Source organism: Oryx dammah, unplaced genomic scaffold, assembly GCF_014754425.2.
Source record: "Oryx dammah isolate SB20612 unplaced genomic scaffold, SCBI_Odam_1.1 HiC_scaffold_28, whole genome shotgun sequence".
NCBI classification, from domain to species: Eukaryota; Metazoa; Chordata; class Mammalia; order Artiodactyla; family Bovidae; genus Oryx; species Oryx dammah.
This window is the reverse complement of record NW_024070212.1, coordinates 81,450,689-81,475,564: the sequence shown is the minus strand read 5'-3', so window position 1 is coordinate 81,475,564 and position 24,876 is coordinate 81,450,689. Positions and strand designations below refer to the sequence as shown.

General features: G+C 41.8%; 1 protein-coding gene across 3 annotated transcripts in view; it reads left to right on the top strand.

Moving 5' to 3' along the window:
* PATJ (PATJ crumbs cell polarity complex component) overlaps positions 1-24,876 on the top strand; it is a 392,470-nt gene that overhangs the window by 296,324 nt on the left and 71,270 nt on the right. For all 3 annotated transcript variants that reach the window (XM_040232710.1, XM_040232709.1, XM_040232708.1), the window contains exons 32-34: positions 11,481-11,555; positions 15,816-15,930; positions 19,246-19,379. In XM_040232710.1, the coding sequence (XP_040088644.1) occupies positions 11,481-11,555; positions 15,816-15,930; positions 19,246-19,379 (324 nt within the window). The remainder of the gene's footprint in view (positions 1-11,480; positions 11,556-15,815; positions 15,931-19,245; positions 19,380-24,876) is intronic.

Here is a 24,876-nt window from a genome sequence, read left to right as displayed (position 1 = left end):
AAAAAAAAAAAAGGAATGGTTGTAAAAATTGTGAAGATATATCTGGCCCTTCTCTGATGTTGTGGGCCGTGTTGGTCACTTCCAAGGCGTTTCCCTCTGTTTAGCTTCTGTTTGCTGGTCTCTTCAGGGTCTGAATTCCGTCCTGACACATGGGGGCGGTGGAGGACACTTTTTTTTTTTTATTTTTTTTTTTAGGCTCACTAGTTCAGTCGCGCTGTGGGGAGGGGGGGGATGCTGCAAACAAATAGCACTGTCGTGGGCACACAGCGTCTCAACCCCGCTGGACCTGTCTCCCCCCACAACGCACAAACCGCTCCGGCTCCACGGAGCTCAGCCAGGAACCATCCGAGGCCGGCCCCAGGCTTCGCGCACCTCCCCGGTCCAAGCCGCTCGGTTTTGGCGCCCAGGTAACCCTCAGAGGCACAAACTTGTTTGGGACTGCGCTCTGCGCCCCTCCCGGGTCCGAGCAGCTCGGGAGCTTGGCGAGCGCGGTCGCCGGGACTTGTCCCCTTCTCTGTTTCTACTGCTCAGTTTTCTGGGTGTACTGCTGGCGCTCCTTGTGAGGCGGGTGGTGACTGTCCTGCATCCCCTGAAGTCTCAGCAAAGAAGCCTGCCTGCCGCTTTTCAGGTAGTCTCTCCGGGGCTGCGATTGCCCCTTTCCAGTCCTTACAGCTCTGGCTGCCTGTCCCCGGCGGGGGATGGTCTGCAGCCGGCTATTTCCGTTCCGTCCTTTGTTCTGTGCGCGGTCCTGGCGGGGTCTTATGTTCCAGCTTTTCGCGTGGTAGCTATCCCCCAGCCTGGTTTGCTTGCCCAAGTTGGATCGCTCTGGTTAGGCGTGGGGCGTTTCTGCCCGCTTCTTACCGAGCGCGGCAGCCCGCGCCTCCCGCGCTTCCCTGCCCTGCCCCCACTTGCTAGCGGCAGCTGCAGGCGTCTGCGCGGCTTTTCCACTGGGGGAGTTACTGTTGGGCTCGTAATCTGTTGGTTTTAATTTATTCGTTTTTCCTTCCTGTTATGTTGCCCCCTGTGTTTCCAAGGCTCGCCTTAGACTCGGCAGGCAGAGTGTTTCCTTGTGTTTGGAAACTTCTCTTCTTAGAATTCCCTTCCCGGGACGGGCTTCCCTTCCCGGGATGGAGCTCCCTCCCCACCTCCTTTGTCTCTTTTCTCGTCTTTTATATTTTTTCCTACCTGGTTTTGAAGACACTGATCTGCTTTTCTGGTTGCCTGATGTCCTCTGCCTGCCTTCAGAGGTTGTTTTGTGGAGTTTGCTCCGCGTTGAAATGATCTTTTGAGGAATTTGTGAGGGAGAAAGTGGTCTTCCCTTCCTATTCCTCCGCCATCTTGGGGATCTCTCCTGGCTGCAGTTTTAAACCTGGCTAACTGGGAGGTTGATGTTGCCACTAATTAAAAGAAAAAGGAAAAGCATAACAAAGAAACAGACTTATGGGAGAAGGTAAGGAGTTCACTGTGGAATTTTAAAGAGATAATATACCCCTGTATCCTTTTGGCTGAGATCAAGTGGTGGTCAGACGGAAAGTGTCTGTCTACAATGTGGGAGATCTGGGTCGATCCCTCGGTCCTTCTCTGGAGAAGGAAATGGCAACTCACTCCACTATTCTTGCCTAGAAAATCCCATGGACGGAGGAGCCTGCTGTCCGTGGGGTCGCAAAGAGTTGGACACGACTGAGCGACTTCACTTTTTTTTTTTTTCAGTATACCCCTGTATCAGGTTCAGTTCATCAATTTTGACTGCTGCGCTTGATTAAAAATTATTTCTAAGTGCTTTTGAAGTGCTGGCATCCAAGATTGGAAAAAAATAGTTTAAAATGTGTTTCTGATGATTATAGGCTTCTTCTTAAGTCTTCTGTATCCCAGGCTGGAATTCTCAGGTGTAAAACCCTGCTCATTTTTAAAGTAAGATCTTAAACTATTTGCTTAAAATCCATTTTTATCCCCAGTTTGCTCTCCATCAAGAACTGCAGGATTTCTAGTTTGGCTCTGGAAGCTGAAGCCACTGTGTGAACACTGTTCTCTGTTTCAGATCCAGCATGAAAACAGCATCTATAGCAGGAGTGTAGCGTTTCCTATAGGAGAATTTCTGTGAGTCAGCATCGGCCTCTCTTTTGTGGCAATATGCAAATTACTAATGGCAGAGCTCAAATGCATTCACATGTGTGGCATTTTTCGCAGCTCATCGTACTTTATGTCTTGTATTTCTGAAAATCACTTGAGATTCGCCTACATGATAAATTTCCCTTTCTTAGTAATAAAAAGACTATATCTGCAGTCAAGTCTACTTCTTGTGCAAAAGTCACAAGAGAAAACCTTTGGTCTTTTCATTCCATTCTCTTCCCCTCTGCATTGTAATGAAGATAATACAGAGATGTGAAGTAACCTCACAAACTCAAAGACAGTAGAGATATAGATACACATTTTTAACACAGATTCACATCTTGGACATCTGCTAGCTTTCTTTCACTCTCATCCGATTTAATGGCCTGCTGGGGAGACTTGTTACTCAGCTTCGAATTTCATCTTGCCTATTGCTTACTACATATTTCTAAATTGAGAAAGTAATCTTTTTTATTTTTTTAAAGATTTTTTCTTCGATGTGGACCATTTTTAAAGTCTTTATTGAATTTGTTACAATACTGCTTCTGTTTGATCTTTTTTTATTTGCTTGTTTTTTGGCCCTGAGGCATGTGGGAGCCTGGAGGGTTACAGTCCACAGGGTGGCACAGAGCTGGACATGACTGAAGTGACTTAGCATGCACACATGCTTGTAGAATCTTAGCTCTCTGACCAGGGATAGAACCTGCACCCCTTGCACTGGAAGGCAAAGTCTTAGTCTCTGGACCACCAGGAAAGTCCGGAGAAAGTAATCTTATAATCATAATTATTTAGCAAGCATGAGGGGCCCAGAGAAACTCTCAGTTGTGACAGCCCAGAGCCCTGAACTCATACTTTCTCTCCTGTGACTGGTGCTTCATCATCTGAATCCCAGAGCTTCTCAGAAGTGTAGTGGTGTTTCTTGTAAAGTTTTCATTTCTCTGTGCATGCATGCTCAGTTACATCAGTCATGTCTGAGTCTTTGCAATCCTATAGACTACGGCCAGCCAAGCTCCTCTTGTCCTTGGGATTCTCCAGGCAAGAATACTGGCGTGGGTTGTCATTTCCTCCTCCAAGTTATCTTCAACCTAGGGATTGAGCCTGTGTCTCCTGTGTCTCCTGCATTGCAAGCAGATTCTTTACCCACTGAGCTACCTCTTGCTTGCTTGCTAAGTTGCTTCAGTTGTGTCCGACTCTGTGCAACCCCATAGATGGCAGCCCACCAGGCTCCCCCGTCCCTGGGATTCTCCAGGCAAGGACACTGGAGTGGGTTGCCATTTCTTTCTCCAATGCATGAAAGTGAAAAGTGAAAGTGAAGTCGCTCAGTCGTGTCTGACTCTCAGCAACCCCATGGACTGTAGCCCACCAGGCTGCTCCGTCCATGGGATTTTCCAGGCAAGAGTACTGGAGTGGGGTGCCATTGCCTTCTCTGGAGCCACCTCTGGGGAAGCCTTATTAGCAAACATAATTTTAAGATCCTATAACCTAAAACCTATGTTTATTATCTTATTTTTCAAAGAAAGCAGTCAATAAGCAAGTTTGTATTGAAGTCCTATTATATCCCCAGCACTCTGAGAGCCACAGAGCATATCACAGTGAGCAGGACACATAGGTCTTCCCTTCAGAGCTTTCAGAATTCCTGAGAATGATAGCAGCTAATGCTGTCACTGCATTTACTATGTGCTCTAAAAGGCATCATTCTAAGTGCATGACTTCATGTTTTATATTAGGTGAATCCTATTACTGTCCCCAGTTTATAGATCAGGAAACTGAGGCTCAGAGACACACAACTAGTAAGTATCACAGGCAGGATCTGAATCTGACTTTAAATAACTTGGTGTTGGTAAGTGCTATTGAAGGGGGAATTAAGATGCCAGTGGGACCTTGTGCTAATATGATTTCACCTGATCAGGTGATTAGATGAGTGAGTAGGAATTAGGGTGGGACTGATCTAGGCAAAACTTCTTTAGTCTGTTGTCTTATGCTCAGTTCACTTCATCTTCATTTAGGTGCCTTATTGGCTACAGGTTGTTTTTCCATAACTGAAGGCCGGGACGGTTGGAAGCGGAGGCCTGGTGCTGACAGAGGTGATTCTGCACATCTGTCTGACTCTTCTCAGTTTCAGCCCTGCTTCCTCAACACTGTGGGAGCACAGCTATTCCCAACACCTAAGCCTCTCTGCTAGAAAGGGGCTGACTCTCTGCCTTTGGGTTCACTTTTGCTCTTGTGTGGTTTGAGTGTCCACACTTAAACCAGTCATGTGGCCAGACAGACAGGCCTGTTGAGTAGCCATCTTGGGGACAGAAGTCAACCAGTTTTGGTGAGTGTAAGCTGAACATCAGTCCCATTATTCTCTATCATTTAGGATGTTCCCAGTGGTGCTTTTTATGTCTACCCCTCTGAAGCTCCTGCTCTAGATCAGAGTGATTTACCTGGCCCACCAAGCATTTTGTTTTAGGAACTCATTGGCTGTGCTGAATGTGTCACGGAATGTGTCATATTGGTTTGTTTCATGAAGATCTTTCTGCTTTCCTTCCTCAGTTTTCTTACTTAGAGGTCCCCTGTGCAAAGTCAACCATATAGAATGTCCCAGAACCTCATCTTTGAAGGCGCTAAGATCTCCCTTGGTGCTATAGTTGGGAAATTAGTGGTGGAAGTGGTTGTTTAGTCGCTAAGTTGTGTCTGACTCTTGTGACCCCATGGACTGTAGCCCACCAGGCTCCTCTGTCCATGGGATTCTCCAGACAAGAATACTGCAATGGGTTGCCATTTCCTTCTCCAGTATGCAGGTCAGGAAGCCACAGTTAGAAACTGGACATGGAACAACAGACTGGTTCCAAATAGGAAAAGGAGTACGTCAAGGCTGTATATTGTCACCCTGCTTATTTAACTTATATGCAGAGTACATCATGAGAAACGCTGGACTGGAAGAAACACAAGCTGGAATCAAGATTGCCGGGAGAAATATCAATAACCTCAGATATGCAGATGACACCACCCTTATGGCAGAAAGTGAAGAGGAGCTAAAAAGCCTCTTGATGAAAGTGAGAGAGGAGAGTGGAAAAGATGGCTTAAAACTCAACATTCAGAAAACGAAGATCATGGCATCTGGTCCCATCACTTCATGGGAAATAGATGGGGAAACAGTAGAAAAAGTGTCAGACTTTATTTTTCTGGGCTCTAAAATCACTGCAGATGGTGATTGCAGCCATGAAATTAAAAGACGCTTACTCCTCGGAAGAAAAGTTATGACCAACCTAGACAGTATATTCAAAATCAGAGACATTACTTTGCCGACTAAGGTCCGTCTAGTCAAGGCTATGGTATTTCCTGTCGTCATGTGTGGATGTGAGAGTTGAACTGTGAAGAAGGCTGAGCACCAAAGAATTGATGTGTTTGACTGTGGTGTTGGAGAAGACTCTTGAGAGTCCCTTGGACTGCAAGGAAATCCAACCAGTCCATTCTGAAGGAGATCAGCCCTGGGATTTCTTTGGAAGGAATGATGCTAAAGCTGAAACTCCAGTACTTTGGACACGTCCTGAGAAGAGTTGACTCATTGGAAAAGACTATGATGCTGGGAGGGGTTGGGGGCAGGAGGAGAAGGGGACGACCCAGGATGAGATGGCTGGATGGCATCATGGACTCGATGGACGTGGGTCTGGGTGAACTCCGGGAGATGGTAATGGACAGGGAGGCCTGGTGTGCTGCAATTCATGGGGTCGCAAAGAGTTGGACATGACTGAGCGACTGAACTGAACTGAACTGAAATTCATATGTAAACATGAAGGAAAGTGACTCACCTGAGGTCAGTGTAGTGGCTAATGCCACGAGTTTTGTTTTTCCTGCCCAGGCTCACAATAAGCAGGCATAGCTTGTCCTGACTTGTTAACTCTAAAATGGAACCTCAGTGTTGAGGCTGACTCCTGGGAATCTTGTATGAGTTGTTGGGAGGAGGTGAGCCCTTTCCCTGCCCCTGTGGTTTATCTGTTGGTTAAGGCAGGGACTCTGGAGCAAGATGTGTCTGTGTTCAGTCCTGACTCAGTGTGTACTTTAGATTCTCAGTACTTCAGCTATGAAATGAGGATGATGAAAGTACCTAACACATAGGTCTATTTGTACATTGACATCTCAACATACATGTAGCCCACCTGACTTGGTAACTGGCAGCTGTGCTCCTTAAATTCTGGTGGTTCTTTTATCCCCATCATGTGCTGGCTCCATACCTTGGACCAGAGGTTTAAGGGTAATCGGTATAAGAAATGGGACATTGTGGTGGACCAGATGCTTTTTAGAGCTCTGCTTTCATCCTTCCACACTTTTGAGGAGAAGGAAAGAGAAAGGGAAGGAAACCAATATCTCTCTGGTACTTGCTACCTGCCACATACCTTCACACACATATCATTCAGTTGTAACGCATTGTTTCCATCATTAATTCTCTAATATTTGTTTCACCAGATGTATACATGTCATATGTACAGGACCCCATTAGTCTTTTCTCACACTACTGAGCAGATGCTCAAGCATGTGTTGAATTCAGCCTCGATCGCAACCCTTTATTTAGGTAGCAGTTAACTGCATTCTTACTGTTGGGAGAAATGAAGATTTCTAAGCACTTTGTTGCTGTTCACTCTCTAAGTTGTGTCCAACTCTTTGCGACCCTATGGACTGCAGCACACCAGGCTTCCCTTTCCTTCACTGTCTCCTGGAGTTGTCTCAAACTCATGTTCATTGTGTCAATGATGCCATCCAACCATCTCATCCTGTGTTGACCCCTTCTCCTCTTGCCCTCAATCTCCTGCTAATAGGTAGTGGAACCAATCTGAACCCAAATTTTTTCGGCTGCTAGTCCAGTGCCCTTTCTTTTTATTTAAAAGTGCAAATGATGAGGGCAAGTTCTGCGAAATTAGTAGTAGCTCTGTGTGTATGCATAGTTGCTTAGTTGTGTCTGACTCTTTGCAACCCCATGGACTATAGCCCTCCAGGCTCCTTGGTCCATGTAATTGTCCAGGCAAGAATACTAGAGTGAATTGCCATTTCCTATTCCAGGGGACCTTCTTGACCCAGAGGTTGAACACACGCCTCCTGCATTGGCAGGCAGATTCTCTCCCACTGAGCCGCCTGGGAAGCCCAGAAGTGAAAGTGAAAGTGTTAGTTGCTCAGTGGTGTCCAACTCCTTGTGACTCCATGAACTGTAGCCTACCAGCCTCCTCTGTCCCTGGAATTCTCCAGGCAAGAATACCAGAGTGGGTGGGTAGCCATTCCCTTCTCCAGGGGATCTTCCTGACCCAAGGGTCAAACCCGGGTCTCCTACATTGCAGGTAGATTCTTTACCATTTGAGCCACCAGGGAAGCCCCCAAAGTGAAAGTGTTAGTCATTCAGTTGTGTCCGACCCTACAACCCTATGGACTGTAGCCCACCAGCCTATTCTGTCCATGGAATTCTCCAGGCAAGAATACTGGAGTGGGTTGCTATTCCCTTCTTCAGGGGATCTTCCCAACTGAGGGACTGAACCCAGGTGTCCTGCATTGCAGGCAGATTCTTTACCATCTGAGCTACTAGGGAAGTTCAGTACCTCTGTATAGTACCTCTATGTCATATGCAAAGCGAGTTTTAAAGTATGTAGCAGGGAAGTCAGCTTCTTTGTCACTTTGCTGGTTAATCTAGCTTTAAGCAAAGATAGGATTGCAGACTGCTGTATCGTTTTCAGTAGGGGCACTTTTCACTCTTCCAAAGTCTGTTAGATTCACACTGGAAGGAATAACACCAATAGTTTCCATTTATAAGACAGTTTAGAACTCTTATTCTGAAAATTTCCATGAGCACCATTTATTGACTTTACAATGTCTTTCTTCTCTTTTTTTGACCGTGATCCTTTAAAGTAGAGGCCACAGGATCACTTTCACTGTGTGTTCTTCTTTCACGACTGGCTCTGAAATCTACCCACATGCATTCAAGATTTAAGTTCTTGAATTTTGATTCACTCAACACTAGCCCTTTATCAAGCTCATGTTCTATTCTGCCGTATGTTCAAGAAGCAAATAAGACAAAATCAGTTGTATTAGTATATTAACTCACATATATTAAATCTAGAAAAATGGCACAGATGAACCTGTTTGCAGGACAGGCATAGAGATGCAAGCATAGAGAACAGGCTTTGGACACAGTTTGAAGGGAGAAGGGAAGGGTGGGATATATATGTCCGACTCTTTGCGACCCCATGGACTATAGACTGCCAGGCTCCTCCATCCATGGGATTCTCCAGGCAAGAGTAGTGGAGTGGGTTGCCATTTCCTTCTCCAGAGGATCTTTCCAACCCAGAGATCGAACCTGGGTCTTCCGCTTTATTGTCTGAGCCACCAGGGCAGTCCTATATATCCACACTACCATTTGTAAAATAGGTAGTCAATGGGAAGCTGCTGTATAGGCACAGGGAGCTCAGCCTGGTACTCTGTAACAACCTAGAGAGGTGGGATGGGGGAGAGGGTAGGGGGAGGTTCAGGAGGAGGGGACATACGTATACTTGTGGTTGATTCACACTGTTGTATGGCAGAAGCCAACACAATATTGTAAAGCAATTATCCCCCAATTAAAAATTTTAAAAAATAGTGATAAAATTAATCAGTCATACTGTTAAGGGGCACCATGCTGTGGCTCAAGGAAGAATTAAAGGATGAGGTAATTTTAAAATTCATTTTATGTCACATAATCTGTTTAGAAGTAAAGTTAAAAAAAAAAAAAAGCCAGGAATGAGGAAAAGAGTTCTAGGATCTTTCTCCCATATGGGGGAAAAAGAGAAAATCTAAATGAGAGATAGTTATGATCCTAAAAAATAAGTTACGGGTAGGCAGCTAGTGATACAGTCATCCAGGAGTCCTAAGCTGTAGTCTCAGAATATTATGTGGTGGGGTTAAATCTCTCAGGTTAGAAGCTAATAGGGGATTAAGAAGACAAAATAAAATTATAACCTAATCTAGTAATAATGAATGACTGGGCATAATCTGGTCATTATATATGGTATAGTTACAAATCTGATGGGACCCTGTTGAAGAAAGAGTATGCCAGTATGTCCAGAGAAGAAACCACAGTGGGGACTGGGGTGGGAGTTTCAGATAATACGCCAGCATTCCCCAAAGGAGAAAATGTCCTATCCAGGTAATTTCACCAACCCTAAAAGAGAGTTAGGAATGTGGGTTTATCATAGGTAGGTTTCATTCACTATCATCATTCAGTTCAGTTCAGTTCAGTCGCTCAGTCGTGTCCGACTCTTTGCGACCCCATGGACTGCAGCACACCAGGCCTCCCTGTCCATCACCAACTCCCGGAGTTCACTCAAACTCATGTCCATTGAGTCAGCGATGCCATCCAACCATCTCATCCTCTGTCTTCCCCTTCTCCTCCTGCCTTCAATCTTTCCCAACATCAGCGTCTTTTCAAATGAATCAGTTCTTTGCATCAGGTGGTCAAAGTATTGGAGTTTCAGCTTTAGCATCAGTCCTTCCAATGGACACCCGGGACTGATCTCCTTTAGAATGGACTGGTTCGATCTCCTTGCAGTCCAAGGGGCTCTCAAGAGTCTTCTCCAACACCACAGTTCAAAAGCATCAATTCTTTGGCACTCAGCTTTCTTTATAGACCAACTCTCACATCCATACATGACTACTAGAAAAACCATAGCTTTGACTAGATGAACCTTTGTCGGCAAAATAATGTCTCTGCTTTTTAATATGCTGTCTAGGTTGGTCATAGTTTTTCTTCCAAGGAGCAAGAATCTTTTAATTTCATGGCTGCAGTCACCATCTGCAGTGATTTTGGAGCCCCTCAAAATAAAGTCTGTCACTCTTTCCATTGTTTCCCAATCTATTTGCCATGAAGTGATGGGACCAGATGCCATGATCTTAGTTTTCTGAATGTTGAGTTTTAAGCCAAATTTTTCACTTTCCTCTTTCACTTTCATCAAGAGGGTCTCTAGTTCTTCTTCACTTTCTGCCATAAGGGTGGTGTCATCTGCATATCTGAGGTTATTGGTATTTCTCCCGGCAGTCTTGATTCCAGCTTGTGCTTCTTCCAGCCCAGCGTTTCTCATGATGTCCTCTGCATATTAGCATCGTTATTAAACACTTGCTATTTGCCAAGTACCACGCTAAGTGCTTTTCATGTATTGGTCCATTTAATCTTTTCAACATCCCTACTGTGTAACTACTCTTATTTTTTCCCATTTTGTATATGAAGAAACTCAGGCTTAGAGAGGTAAGGTGACCTGATCAGGATTTCAGAACTTTAAAGTTCAGGAGCTAGGGTCACAAACTCCTAACACCCTACTCTACAAGTCCCACCTTTCTTCTCATCTTGAGATAGCTTAACTACCTGCCAACTGTGTACTCGACCTCTCCACCTTGGGTGTCTCTCAGACATTTACCAAGGGCTATAAACCCATGGGTGCCACAGTGGTAAAGATTGTGCCTGCCAGTGCAGGAGACATAAGAGACACAGATTCAATTCCTGGGTCAGGAAGATATCCTGGAGGAGGAAATGGCAACCCACTCCTGTATTCTTTCCTGGAAAATCCCACGAACAGAGGCACCTGGTGGGCTATGGTCCACGGGGTCACAAAGAGTCAGACAACTGAGCACACGTGTTGTTGTTGTTAGAGTAAACCCATCCTTTCTCCTATCCAGATCAGCTTCTCTCCATGTTCCCTTCTTGGTCAAACAAAATGCATGAGTTCATGCCTTTGAGTAAACCATCATATAATAATTTCCCCTGTAAATTGCCTGTAAAAAAAGGATGAGATACGGTGGGTGCAAAGATAAGCATTCTGCTCAGTTTATCTCTGTTATCATTTATTTTGATTAACTGTACTTTTAACTACACATCACTTTCACATATGTTTTGATACTTTGCATCTCTCTCAGGTCTGAAGTCCACATTTCTCCACGGAGCTCTGACTAACATATCTTTTATCTCCCAGTGTCTTTAATGACTGTGCTTTTTTGCCTTAAATCAGATATCTTAAGGGGAAAGAAATTCTAATATCAGGACTAGAAACTTGAAAGGATTTAACACTCAGTATAAATATAGATATGGGGATCACTGGCATGACAGCAGAAGAAAAACCTCTGGCTGAAATGACCATAAGAAGATATCTGATAGGCTTAAAGGCTGACAGATCTGAAAGGACCAAAAGAGCATTTGGAAATGACAAGCTGCATTCATTTCTGAGAGTTATTACAGGTGGTTGAATAAAACTTTTCAGCCTGGTGTGTCATTTCTGTTAGTAACTTGAAGCCTCATTAAATGGTGCTTAACTACTGAAGTTGGAGAGGGCAGTTGACCCCTGTAATGCTGATAACTGGCCATATCTTTTATGTTTCAGGAAGACATCTCCCAGGTGGTTGGTCAAGGTGTGGTGGCAGCTCAGCAAAAGGCACTGGAATGTCCAGCTGACAATGTACGTAACTGACCCTTTAGGTTGCTCTACTGGGATGGGATGAATTATAATGATGGGTTCCAAAAGAAAAGGACATGGTTATAATGAAATCTGATCCTTTATTACTTGGCAGGAAGCTATGATGTGTCTACCAACCTGATGACAGTCTGCAGCTATATCACCTGTTCTATGCAGGGTATGCATAGAGGATATTTGGAAATATCCTCTGTTGTGTCCCTGTACCAACACCCTACGGAAGTGTTTGAAAGTGAGGCATCTCTGAAAACACACTTACACCTAAATTCTAAGGGCCTCGTGATGTCCTACATAATGTCATGAATAAAAATTTTAAGAGGAAAAATTTATAGTTTTGTAGAAATACAAATGTAACAACCAATGTTTCTTGTATGTATAGCTTTTCTTAAAAAAATATAAATTTCTGTCAAATGTTTGACTTTTGTCATTGTAGAACTTTTTTGTGCTGCTAAAGTTTACATTATTACTATATTAACTAGTTTTATGTTTAAGGAACTATAGATTACTAGAGTTTACAGGGAATATATGATATTTCAAACCTTACCAAAGAAAATGCCTTTGTAAAGTATCCAAAATTATATGCCAGAAACCTAAATAAAAACAAATAGATGTAGAAAGAACCTTAAAAATAAGGTTCAACTGAAAAAATTTAGTTCAACTGAAAACTGTAAGGAATTAAAAAAAAATTAGAACCAGATTTTTTTAAACTTAGGTAATGTATTTGCAAATACAATTAATGTGATAGTACTTTCTATACTTCCACCTGTCTCAAGACACATATCAAGCATCTCTAAAATTTTATAACCCATTGAATTTTAGAACTTGGGTGAATCCTATACATCCTCTGGCCTTTCTTTTCCCTGTTGAAAAATGAGCATTTAAATATTTAAAACATTCTCCTTTGGGAAAGTGATGATAACCCTTTTCTGTGGCTGCAGAAGAGAAATGGCTCAGAGATCAGCGGGCAACATCTTCAGTGAAGCTGTGTCAGCTCATCATAAAGAACTTCCCCACCATTTGAGCTGTTCCACAATGGAATAGATTCCTTGTGGAAATGGAATTTTTCATCCCTGAAGGTTTTCAATCAGAAACTGGCTGATCATTTATTAATATATTAATATGTTATCAAAGGACATAAAAACAGTAATAGCTATTATTAATTGAACGCCTAAGTTGTTCTTGAAATAGTGATAGGTTTATCTATGTACTTTTCAATCTTCACAACAACCTTGCAAGGTGAAGAGTTATCACCACTGATTTAAAGATGAGGACATGTGGGAGGTTGAGTGGCTTGTCAGTGGTCACATAGCTAATTAGTGATAGAAAGCTCAGCAATTCATGTCTTCTTTTGAGTAGTGATTTTTTTTTTCCTATCATGAAGATCTGATGAAGTATAGACTCTTTTCCCAGAAAAACACTGGTATACTTTGCTACAAACACAGAGGTTATGTAGTTCCCAGGATTCCCTCTGAAAACCATTTAGAAGCTCATTTATCCTGGGTTAATGATAGAAGCTCATTTATCCTGGGTTAACGGAGAAGGCAATGGCAACCCACTCCAGTACTCTTGCCTGGAAAATCCCATGGATAGAGGAGCCTGGTAGGCTGCAGTCCATGGGGTCACTAAGAGTCAGGCACGACTGAGCGACTTCCCTTTCACTTTATCCTGGGTTAAGAATCCATGGTTTGACTTTAAAAAATAAATCTCAACTTAAAAAGTCAAACATCCCTACCCCTACCTCTGAAACCATTTGTCTGAGCTCCACATCCCTAGTGCCAGTTTCTTTGGTCTAGAATAGGAGTTCTAGCATTCATAAATGTTAAACTCCCTAACAGTTTCTGTTATAAAGACAAGGTTGAGAACCCCTGGTTTAGTTAGGTTGGGTGACTTATAAAATCCATTCAAACTCTGATGTTAGAATATAGTAACATTCAACAGCAAATGCAATCCTTCATCTTTTAAAATATTTTTATGTAATTTAAAAATACTCAAATTTTACAGCCTACAAATCCAATCTTTATCTTTCAATACTTAGTAGTTTGGTTTTATGTCAATGGATGAATCATGGCAGCTACATTCATTCATCACCACACCTACCAACAACAAGCCTCTCAATATATGTGCTTGTTTCACTTGGTTTCTATGAACTATTTCCTCATTTTTCCAACCCATATTTATTGGAAACTTTCCTAGTATGCACAGTGAAATGGGATGCTACATGAACTGGGAAATAAAGATGAGCAACAAACATTCCCTGTTGTTATAAAAGTCATAAGGTAGTGATGCCTGTCTCTTGTGCTTTCCTGTTTTAAAATTCACAGCTTTTCATAAAAGCTTTTCTGTACCCTGCACATAGCTTTGTTGTCAATTTTCTTTTTTGAAATGATACAAAGGAGAGGTGACATAAATCCTGTGTGTAATAAGATTACTTTCAGTTGCTGCAAGAAGTTTCTCTTTTACATAACAGGGTGGCTGTGATCAGTTTGAGGATGACAGTGTCTCCACGGTGTCATGGACCCCAGCACCTCTTATCTGATTACTGCATCATTATTTGATTACTCTTCCATCTTCAAAATTTAGCATCTATTTTTTTTTTAATCTAAGATTGCTGCGCCAGTTGTTTACATTACATCTGAATTTCATATAAGGAAGGGGAAGGCAGGATTGTTCCTAAGAAAACAACCTGAAAATTGTACATTCATGTTTGTTTACGTGCCATACCATAACACAGACTAGTCTGTGGTTATGTCTGGCTTCGAGGAGGTTGGGGAATATGGTCCTTAGAATAATTGGATTGGTGGTTCCATTGTTCAGTTTTCTCATAGTAACTCCTGGTTTGTCATTTTTCTACTTTCCTCTTTTTAAAATCACCAAAAATATGTATTCAAGAAAGGCTTTTTAAATAAGTGTACAATCACTGTTAAATGATGTTAAGAGAAAAACTGCAGATGGAAAAAAAATGAATATCAGTAGAGTCATTGCCTAGCAGCTGTTTGATAAACACTTGAAACTTGTAGCATTCTTCAAATACCACCTTTTAGTCTTACTCCTTCCTTTAATTAACTGTGTGATTTCAGATGTCACTTGACATTTGTGTCTTGGTTTCTTCATCTATAAAAGAGAGTAACATTGTCTAATTCTCCAGGTTATTCTCATGATTAAATGAATTCATGGATATGAAAGTGTTTTTGAAAACTGGCGAGCACAATACAGATATACAATGAGTGGTATTGCTTTTCTTGTTGCATACTGCACAATGCCTTGTATTGAAGCATAGACTTCCACTGATGGAATCTTGGGGTGTCGTTGTTCTGGAGCAGTTACCGTGATCCTATTTCTAGACTCCAGGGACAGGCTGGTGCTTCACTGTCTCTACCAGAATCTTCCAGCTGGGGATGGGTTCCCTGGCTAACTACAGATCCAGAAGGCAGGTCAGGTTACTCTGTATATTTCTTAACTGCCTGTTAAGCAAGCATGGAGTCCTTTTGGTTTTTCTTAGTTTTCTAATACTAATACTCATTAGAGGTTTTAGCAACAAAAATTTAGAATTCCAAGTTCATTTTCTAAAGCTCACACAGCAAAGGTCTCTGTACTTTCATTGAGTTACAGATTTATTTCCCACTGAGTTTCCATGTCTTCAATTATGCTCTCTGCATTCATTCATTCATTCAGCATTTATCCAGGCTCTACTATGTTCCAGGCACTGGGAACTGAAGGTGAATAAGCTTTTTTTTTTTTTCAGGTGAATGAAGTGTAGTGATGTACCTGGCACTTAGTAGGCTTTCAGCAGATGCTTGTTACCCTTTCCTACCCCTCATGTCAATTAACTTACCTCATGAATCTTGACCATGTGAATGTGTCCAGAAGAGACAGGCAGTGTCGTGTACCCAGAACATCTGCAGCATAGATTGTTTTTCACTGGGCTCAGCACAGATCTATAAACTTTACATTGATTTCATCATGTAAAAATGCTTCCCAGCTTTGGCTTCATACATAAACCACAATGATGGTTTCTGTCCTTCTTCCCTTCCTTGATCCATCCTTCACCAAAGCACTTTAAAGTTAATTAAGGAAGCATGGGGAATGAAACAAAAATCATCCTAACTTCCCCTTGCCACCTCTCCAACTTGAATTTTCAAGAGGCATTATTGGAGTATTTTGGTGACAATACCCCAGTTTTAAAGTCTTCTCCTTTTGTTACCTTCCTCTTCTCTGACATTCATCTAACTTTCCTTCCTTTTGTAGGCCAGCAGCCAAATGAAACAGCAAAAATACTCAACGAAAATGTCCTTCAGTTCACAAGAGATACCTTTGGCACCAACTTCATACCATTCAACAGATGCAGACTTCACAGGCTATGGTATGACTCTTTCTCTGAGCAGACTTGAATTGATTCATCAAACCTTAGAAAAGGAAAGGATTGTGTTGTCCTGAAGAGAGCACGGGATCAGGAGTCAGGAAGCCTGGCTGGCATCCTTGCTCTACTTCCTGAGCTTTGGGACTTGGATTGGTTGCTTGATTTCCAACATCTTTTCCCTCATCTCCACCAGTGGGATTGCTTATTGTTCACTGAATATAAAAGTACTAGAATAAAAAAAAAGGCTCTCAATATATGCTACTTGAATCTGAGGCTTCTGGATTATTATCTAATCATGCCAAAGGATTGTATATAGTTCACAAGTAGTGTATCTTAAAAATCACATTGAGCAAAATTGTAGACTTGCATATGTTGATATGAGGTATTTGTAGACTGTTAACTTTCAGTGCTTAATGAAATAAGTTACTTCAGTTACTTAATGAAATAAATTACTTTATCTCTGAATTGCTAGATTGTATTATGCTGACTAATGGTTGAAAATAGAACTTCAAAATGAATAATGAATATTTCCACCTGCTTTTATCCAATATAAATCATTTTTAAAAGAAGGACTATTTAAAACACCTTGCTCACCAGTGGTAAAGCATGACCCTGCATGAATTTAGGAGACCTGACACCTTTATGGTATTTGCCTTTTACATATTTTTTTTCATGAACATTAACTCTTAAAAATTTTACGAGGCAGGTATTATGCTAAAGCACTAGATTTTTACAAAAATACTTAATGAATGTGGTCAGAAAACTCTGACCCCTGGGTCACAGTTGGCCCACCATCTGTTTTTATATGATCCTGAAGCTAATAATGGTTTTCACATTTTTAAAAGTTTAGAAAAAAATCAAAAGACTGTTTTATGAAAATTGTATGCAATTCACATCTCAGTGTCCATAAATAAAATTTTATGGGAATACTGGTTTGTTTACATATTATCTATGGCTGCTTTCACACTATAAAGAGAGATTTGAATAGCTGCACCAGAGCTGGTATGGCATGTAAAGCCCCAGATATTTACCACCTGGCCTTTTACCAAAGATGTGAGATGACCCCTACGTAGACCAATGGAATCCTGATAATAAATATCCCATATTTTTTACCTCATTAACAGAAATTAATCATCCCACAATTTAATTTGTGGAAATTAGATTCATTCAGCCATCCACTTACCAAACATTGATTGGGGACTTGGTAGGAGTCAGGCCTTGGGCTGGATTCTTTGAGAGAAATAAACACCGAGACTGACTTACAGCTGGGCTAGGGTGAGGCAGAAGCAGCAGAGGGAAAGAAATGCCACCTCCAGTGTCTCTGACTGCTTTCCCTCAGTCAAGAGACTAAACTAGGAATTTATGTAAGGAGCATAAACTTTTTAAAGCATTCGTGAAACTCTACTGCCATGGTACATTGTTTTTATTATAAATTAGTGAAAAATATAGCATGAAATACATATGTTGTATAAATATCTAGAGTCAAATTAGGTTTACAGTTTAATATTCATTTAATATGGCATTTTAAAATTGTTACTGAGGCTATGTCACTAAATTTCTCACTGTTAAACAAGAGGCCATTAGATTTATAAATTCCGTGTGGTCAGGAATGGCACCTATGTGAATGCTACACTATGCCCGACCCTGGGCTGAGCCAGCACGTTATTTATTTGATCCCCTAAACAGCCTCTTAGATAGCAATTACATACATTTTCTGATGACCAATGAGCCTCAGTTTCTTTCATCCACTATTCATTTCCTTAATTTCCTTGGAAACTCAAATCCATTTCTGCAACATCTGGAAACCTGTGCCCTTTTGCCCCAAAGACAATGATTATTGCTGAATCAGAGCAGAACCCCTGCAGGCTTACCTGGAGCCTGTTTTCTTTTGTTTTCTAGGAAGGATTGGCAAACATTCTGTAAGGAGTCAGGTAGGAAACATGAGGCTTGTGGGCCATATGGTCTCTCTTGCAGCTACTCAACTTTGCCATTAGCAGCTGTAGACTGGATATAAATGAATTAGTAGAGCTGTATTCCAATAAAACTTTATTTACAGATATTAAAATTTAAATTTCTACACTTTTCACATGTGTTGAAATGTTATTTTTCTTCTGACTTTTTTTTTTTAACCTTTTGAAGTAGAAGCCATTCTTGGTGCTGGGGCCATGGTCTACTGGCCCTTGCTTGAGCAGAGAGGTTTGTGGATGTCAGCTTGACCACTGTGCATTAGCCTCAGCTGACCAGCAGATGGGGCCCTTTATTATCAGTCCTTTAGCAAATTCTGTCACGAGGTAAGGATCCTTGTGGCTCAGTGGTAAAGAATCCACCTGCCAATGCAGGAGACAGGGTTCAAACACTGGGTTGGGAAGATGCCCTGGGGAAGGAAATGGCAACCCACTCCAATATTCTTTCCTGGGAAATCCCATGGACAGAGGAGCCTGGCAGGCTACAGGCCATGGGGTTGCAGAAGAGTCAGACACAACTTAGCGACTAAACAGCAACAAGAATCAGTATTCACAGTGATCAAAATTAATTATAAAAAAATATGAAGTTCTCTAGAAACTATTATAAGATTCTCTTGAAACTGTCATTTTGAATGTTTGGATTTTTCAAACATTTGAAAAATGAGTGAGTTTTGACTGAAAATGGACATGTGTAAATATTTTTTCTCCCAGGTTTTAGAAAAATTGGCCTAAGACAATGAATTTTAAAAGTAAAACAGCAATGACTCTTTTAACAAGCTTTTCATTTATGGACCCAGCAATTAATTTTATAGTTTATGACACAATTTTTTTTACTATGTTTCTATTTGGGGATTATTTTCATTTGTCATACTTTATTGATTGGATCCTTTATACATCTTAATTCATACGATATGCTCTAACTGAAAGTATTGAAGCACTATTTCTAGTATTTTAAAACTATAGCTCAAAATTTATATCATATATATCATTATTAATATGTATAATTATGGCATATACCTACATGTACTTAATTATTTAATCAACTTAAATTTTTCCATCCCAGTTTTCATGGTATATTTTGAGATTTAAGAAATTTCAAATACTATGTAACTAAAGTGGTTGATGGTTTGGGTTGGTGGTAGCTATTGTCTTCAACTCAAAAGTGCCATAGGAGTGTCATGTTTCATCCATGGCTGAATGGGGAGTGGTGACCCAGTGTTCCCCTTCATGATACTTGGCAGGAAAAGAGTGCAATGATAAACACATACAAACCCTGCACTCCCCGAGCAGTGGAGGGTACAAGCTGAGATGCATCTCCTGCTTGCCAGTCACTCTGTGCTCACTTCTTCTGCAGGTGGTTTCCAGGCTCCTCTGTCAGTGGACCCCGCCACATGTCCCATCATTCCTGGCCAGGAGATGATTATAGAAATATCCAAAGGGCGTTCGGGGCTTGGTCTCAGCATTGTGGGAGGAAAAGACACACCCTTGGTAAGTTTCTAGAAGTACAGTATATCCACGGGTACAGAGTTAGATACTGAGCCTTATTATGGCCTCGTGTCACTTCTATGAAAGACTTGACTTTTTCTTGGCATGTAAGTATATGAACTATATTGCTATTATATACTGCTATTATGATCATTATAATGATTACTATTTAGTGAACTGATTCATAAAAGTGTACATCAGTTACTCCAATCCCAAAATTTAGGCTTGGCTTTATTTTGACCATATTCACATCTACTCATAATTTTTTTAAAAAACTGGCCTCAAAGGTCAGTTTTTACATATGATGGTTCTTTCATTATTTAGTACATTTGATTGTCACTAACCAATAGAGTCATTGAAATGTAAAACTCCTTGGGTTTTGATTTATAAAAATGTGATTAATCAGTGCATATTATCTGAATAAGTAATACATGCACATTATACAAAGTTAAATTGACCCAGAAGGATATAAACTGAAAGATAAATCTGTCTCCTACTCTTGTTCCCTAGCCTTGCCTTCAACCCCAACCCCACCCAGGGCCTCTCCCTAGAGAAAATCACTCTTACTAATGAATATGCTTTTAAATGCACATTTTGGTATTTCTTTTGTCCATTTTATTTGGTAAGAAGTAAATTGTATATAGGAGAAGGCAATGGCACCCCACTCCAGTACTCTTGCCTGGAAAATCCCCTGGACGGAGGAGCGTGGTGGGCTGCAGTCCATGGGGTTGCTAAGAGTCGGACACGACTGAGAGACTTCACTTTCACTTTTCATTTTTATGCACTGGAGAAGGAAATGGCAACCCATTCCAGTACTCTTGCCTGGAGAATATGGGTTTCCCAGGTGACTCAGTGGTAAAGAGTCCACCTGCCTGTGCAGGAGCCACAGGAGACCCAGGTTCAATCCCTGGGTCAGGAAGATCTCCTGGAGGAGAAATTGGCAACCCACACCAGTATTCTTACCTGGAGAATCCTATAGAGGAGCCTGGTGGGCTACAGTCCATGGCATTGCAGAGTCGGACACAACTGAGCACACACGCAGCAAATTGTATATGCCAGATTTACAGACAGAACAAGTATAATATCAATAAAATTATTCTTTCCATTTTTGACAGGAATATAATATTTCTGTGTTTAGTACTGTTGTGGGCGGTGAGGAGAGATCCTGCTCTATTTTCCTGTAATGAATATTAGTTCTCTAGTTAGTTAGTTAGTTAGTTCAGTTGCTCAGTTGTGTCCAACTCTTTGTGACCTCGTGAATCGCAGCATGCCAGGCCTCCCTGTCCATCACCAACTCCCGGAGTTCACTCAGACTCATGTTCATCGAGTCAGTGATGCCATCCAGCCATCTCGTCCTCTGTTGTCCCCTTCTCCTCCTGCTCCCAATCCCTCCCAGCAACAGAGTCTTTTCCAATGAGTCAACTCTTTGCATGAGGTGGCTGAAGTATTGGGGTTTCAGCTTTAGCATCATTCCTTCCAGTGAACACCCAGGGCTGATCTCCTTCAGAATGGACTTGGATCTCCTTACAGTCCAAGGGACTCTCAACAGTCTTCTCCAACACCACAGTTCAAAAGCATCAATTGTTCGGCGCTCAGCTTTCTTCACAGTCCAACTTACATCCATACATGACCACTGCCTTGTAAAACCATAGCCTTGACTAGACAGACATTAGTTCCCTAAGGCACTAGGCAACTCAAGAACAACATATGTTGCAGAAACCAGGGTCTTACTGCCTTCTATGTGTTTCCTGGTCATGCTCCCTCTCTCCTGCTATCAGGCCTTATCTAGAGAACCCTAGTGGTTCATTTGACCCTACTAGTGAGCCACCTGAACCTCAGTGTGCACAGAGGCTTATGTTTATTTATTAAAGGATTTTATTTCCTTCAGCTCAATTAAAATATTGTTAAAACTTTTCTCCAGGGTTCCAGCTAATTATTTCCTACATTACTCTCGCTTGGCCTATGCTGGCAGGAACTGCTGTGTGTGGCTTCCCATGTCCACAGTGATGTTTTCATCAGCCTGGGTGGAATTGGGAACACTTGGAGTTAGCCAGCTTAGCAGTCAGTTTTAGTTCCCAGCTCTTTCATGGGTCTTTGACTCTTTAAGGTCCCAGGACTTTTCTACTTTTTTGTGATCTGGCTTGGAATACTCCCTGTTCAGCATTATTTATTGAGGAAAGAAGTGAACTCTTCCTTAGAAGCTTCCCTTTACATATTTTGGTCTAGGTTGTATTTTCAAATTGTGTTTTTAATAATGCCTTCTAGTTATATGTGATCTGGCCTTTGAATAGTCCACAGAAACACTTTGGCTATCCCTCCAACCACCAGTGAGCTCCTGCTGTACCCCAGAGGGTACACACCACCGACAAAGGACCAGAACAGTTACCCAGACCCACATATGCATTCCAGCCTCTCAGCCTCTGCTCACCTCCCCTCAACCTGCTCTCTTTCTACACCTTCCCGCTTCTTCCTCAAGAGTCTGTACCTCCTCCAGTCCCCGATGCAAGGCTTCCCAGGCTTCTCCAACTTCCATGATCTCTCCTGAGCTGATCTGGGAGTTGATAGTCGACCATCCACATATATATCATATACTAAGATTATTGGGGTGGTCTTCAGAAATTGCTGGTTGACCGTGAACATTAGAGATGTCTGCTTCTCATAGTCTATTGCCTCATTTCCCCAAACAGATGTTCTTGAATAGGAAATAAATTGAAATTGGTATAAAGTTATATTTGAAATGAACCAGAGAAATTACATTTTAAGGAAATTCTTCAGTGAATTCTTCATAAAGAAAAAATAGCCCTCTGATTTATTTTTTGTAAATTTGAATCTCTTAGTAACTGCTTAAAATAAGACAGAAACTAGATTTTCCAGAGGAAGTTATAAGACTTTAATCAGCATATCTGACCTAACTGAATGAGTTTATTGGCTGATTTGTTTTTATTTTCCTTCTTCTTTTGTTGTTATCAATTTGATCTTTTGCTTTGTGAGGGGCGGCTAAATATACCTGTCTGCTCTTGGATCTTAAATACCGTGTATGTTTGTGCTGCTGGTTACTAGCTCGAGGGCTTCCGCTGCTTGACAGCACCTCCTGCATCCTGGTTGGGAGGCTGTTTGAGAGACACTATTCTCTGCTTTTCTTGCCACCATGAGGCAACCAAAAAAAAATTCTTTAAGAGCATCTTGAGGTTCGTAATATATGGTTCTGCCTTTTGAGACTGTAAATCCCATTGTCCTTGGAAGGATAAGCACCACTTAAAAATGAGAAATGAGACACAGTTTTTATTTCCTAACCTCAGGTACCTCATCAAAAGCTGTAAGTTTGACTCACAAGTAATATATAGGCATGTTATTTTGGTGAGGCTGAACAGCAGGGGGGTGGAAGGTGCTTTAACAAAGAAACCCAGTGTTTACCACAACAAGTATCTTTCTTTTTTCCTTTCCCCACCTCCAAATTTTGACATAGGTCACATGGGATATACCAGCTAATTGACACTCCAGGTCACTTTATCCAATCAGGTCCTAGAAGTGCATCCAGCCAGCAGGCAGTCAGCAAACAAAGAGGAGACTGTATAAAAGGAATCAAGGACAATGTTGAGATCTGCTGACAGAAGTTCTTGCCTTTGGACTTTTGATTATGTGATGCATCCTTATTTCGGCTCTGGTGCTAGAGTATTCTAAGGGCTGGTGGTCTTTCTTAAGGCTTTTTCCCAGCCCTCCCAATTAAGGTTTCTGTGCCCTCTTTATTGGATATCCAACAGATATTTTTTGCCATCTTTAGAGGTATTAAGCCTCTGGGACTTGGTCTTGACACCACATCAGTTCTGTCTGCCATAAATAGTTTATCTGGAGCCAAGACAAATGGTTTCTGAGATAACAGAGAGAGAGAGCTCACTTAGCATCCCATTGAATTTGCAGCCAGCCATCTAAATAGACCTGTTAAAATGCTAAGGTAGTGCTAAAGTGACCCCTTTGGGAAGGTTTATTGCACACCTGGACCCAATGCTCCTAGACAACCTTTGTCTCTGTTGCTTGAACCATATGATGTGCTCCCAGGTCTGCTTTTGGGGAGTGTGGCTCTTGTGTGATAGGAAGCACATGTGTGCTCAGAGGCTACCCTTTGCTTACTGCTGAGGATACAAAGCTGAGTGAAGCAACCCTGCCCTTAAAGAGCTCACACACTCGTTCAAGTTGATTCTACTGCCTTTAATGTTTTTAATGAAAAACCCTAATAGGGACTGTTAAACAGGGAATTTCTCTGGAAAGTAGAAGAAAGTAAAACTGTTGCATGAACTTTCTAGATGGGCTAGTTTTTATGTGTGTTTCTCATAAGCAGGTGCCATTAGTTTGTTCAGGCTGCTGTCACAAAACATCACAGACTGGGTGGTTTAAAAACAACAGAAATTTATTTCTCACAGTTCTGGAGGCTAGAAGTCTGGGTGCTAGCACAGTAGGATGAGGGCCCTCTTCTGGGCTGCAGGTTCTCATATCTTTCCATGGAGAAAGGAGCAAGTGAGTTCTGTGGGGCCTCTTTTATTAGGGCACTCATCCTCGAGGGCTTTGCCCTCGTGACCTTATTTCAGTTCAGTTCAGTTCAGTCGCTCAGTCGTGTCCGACTCTGCGACCCCATGAACCGCAGGCCTCCCTGTCCATCACCAACTCCTGGAGTTCACCCAGACTCACGTCCATCAAGTCAGTGATGCCATCCAGCCACCTCATCCTCTGTCGTCCCCTTCTTCTCCTGCCCTCAATCTTTCCCAGCATCAGGGTCTTTTCCAGTGAGTCAGCTCTTCTCATCAGGTGGCCAAAGTATTGGAGTTTCAGCTTCAGCATCAGTCCTTCCAATGAACACCCAGGACTGATCTCCTTTAGGATGGTCTGGTTGAATCTCCTTGCAGTCCAAGGGACTCTCAAGAGTCTTCTCCAACACCATAGTTCAAAAGTATCAATTCTTCGGCTCTCAGCTTTCTTTATAGTCCAACTCTCACATCCATACGTGACCTCTCAGAGGCCCTGCCTCCTTTGAGGAGGGTCACTAAGATTTCAACATAAGAATATGAGGGAGACATGCAACCAGGGAGCTAGATAAGGCCTATTACATAAAAGAGACAGTATATTAATTCCTATTTTTAAAATTTACCTCCATCCATCTTATTTAGCCATCCTTTTATCCTGTCTCTCTCATGCCCCCTTTTTGGTCTTGGAGTAGCAAATTTGCATGAAATCTTGTGGCTCAGAGACTTGGAATATTCTTCCAAGGATTCTTACCTCTTATGATACTTGCCTCGTATTGCTAACACCTATCCCTGAATCCCTTGGGCATCAGAAATATTTGCTTACTAATTAGAAGTTTTATTTGCAGTGTCCTATAAAAACTAAAATATAGCTCTCCAGTGTCATTAATTGGGGTCATTTTATTATCAACCTTGGGAATTCTAGAGAAGAGAAAGAAAAATATTTTAGAGTATTGTCAAAAAAATTAACAAAGTCCTTCCCCTTC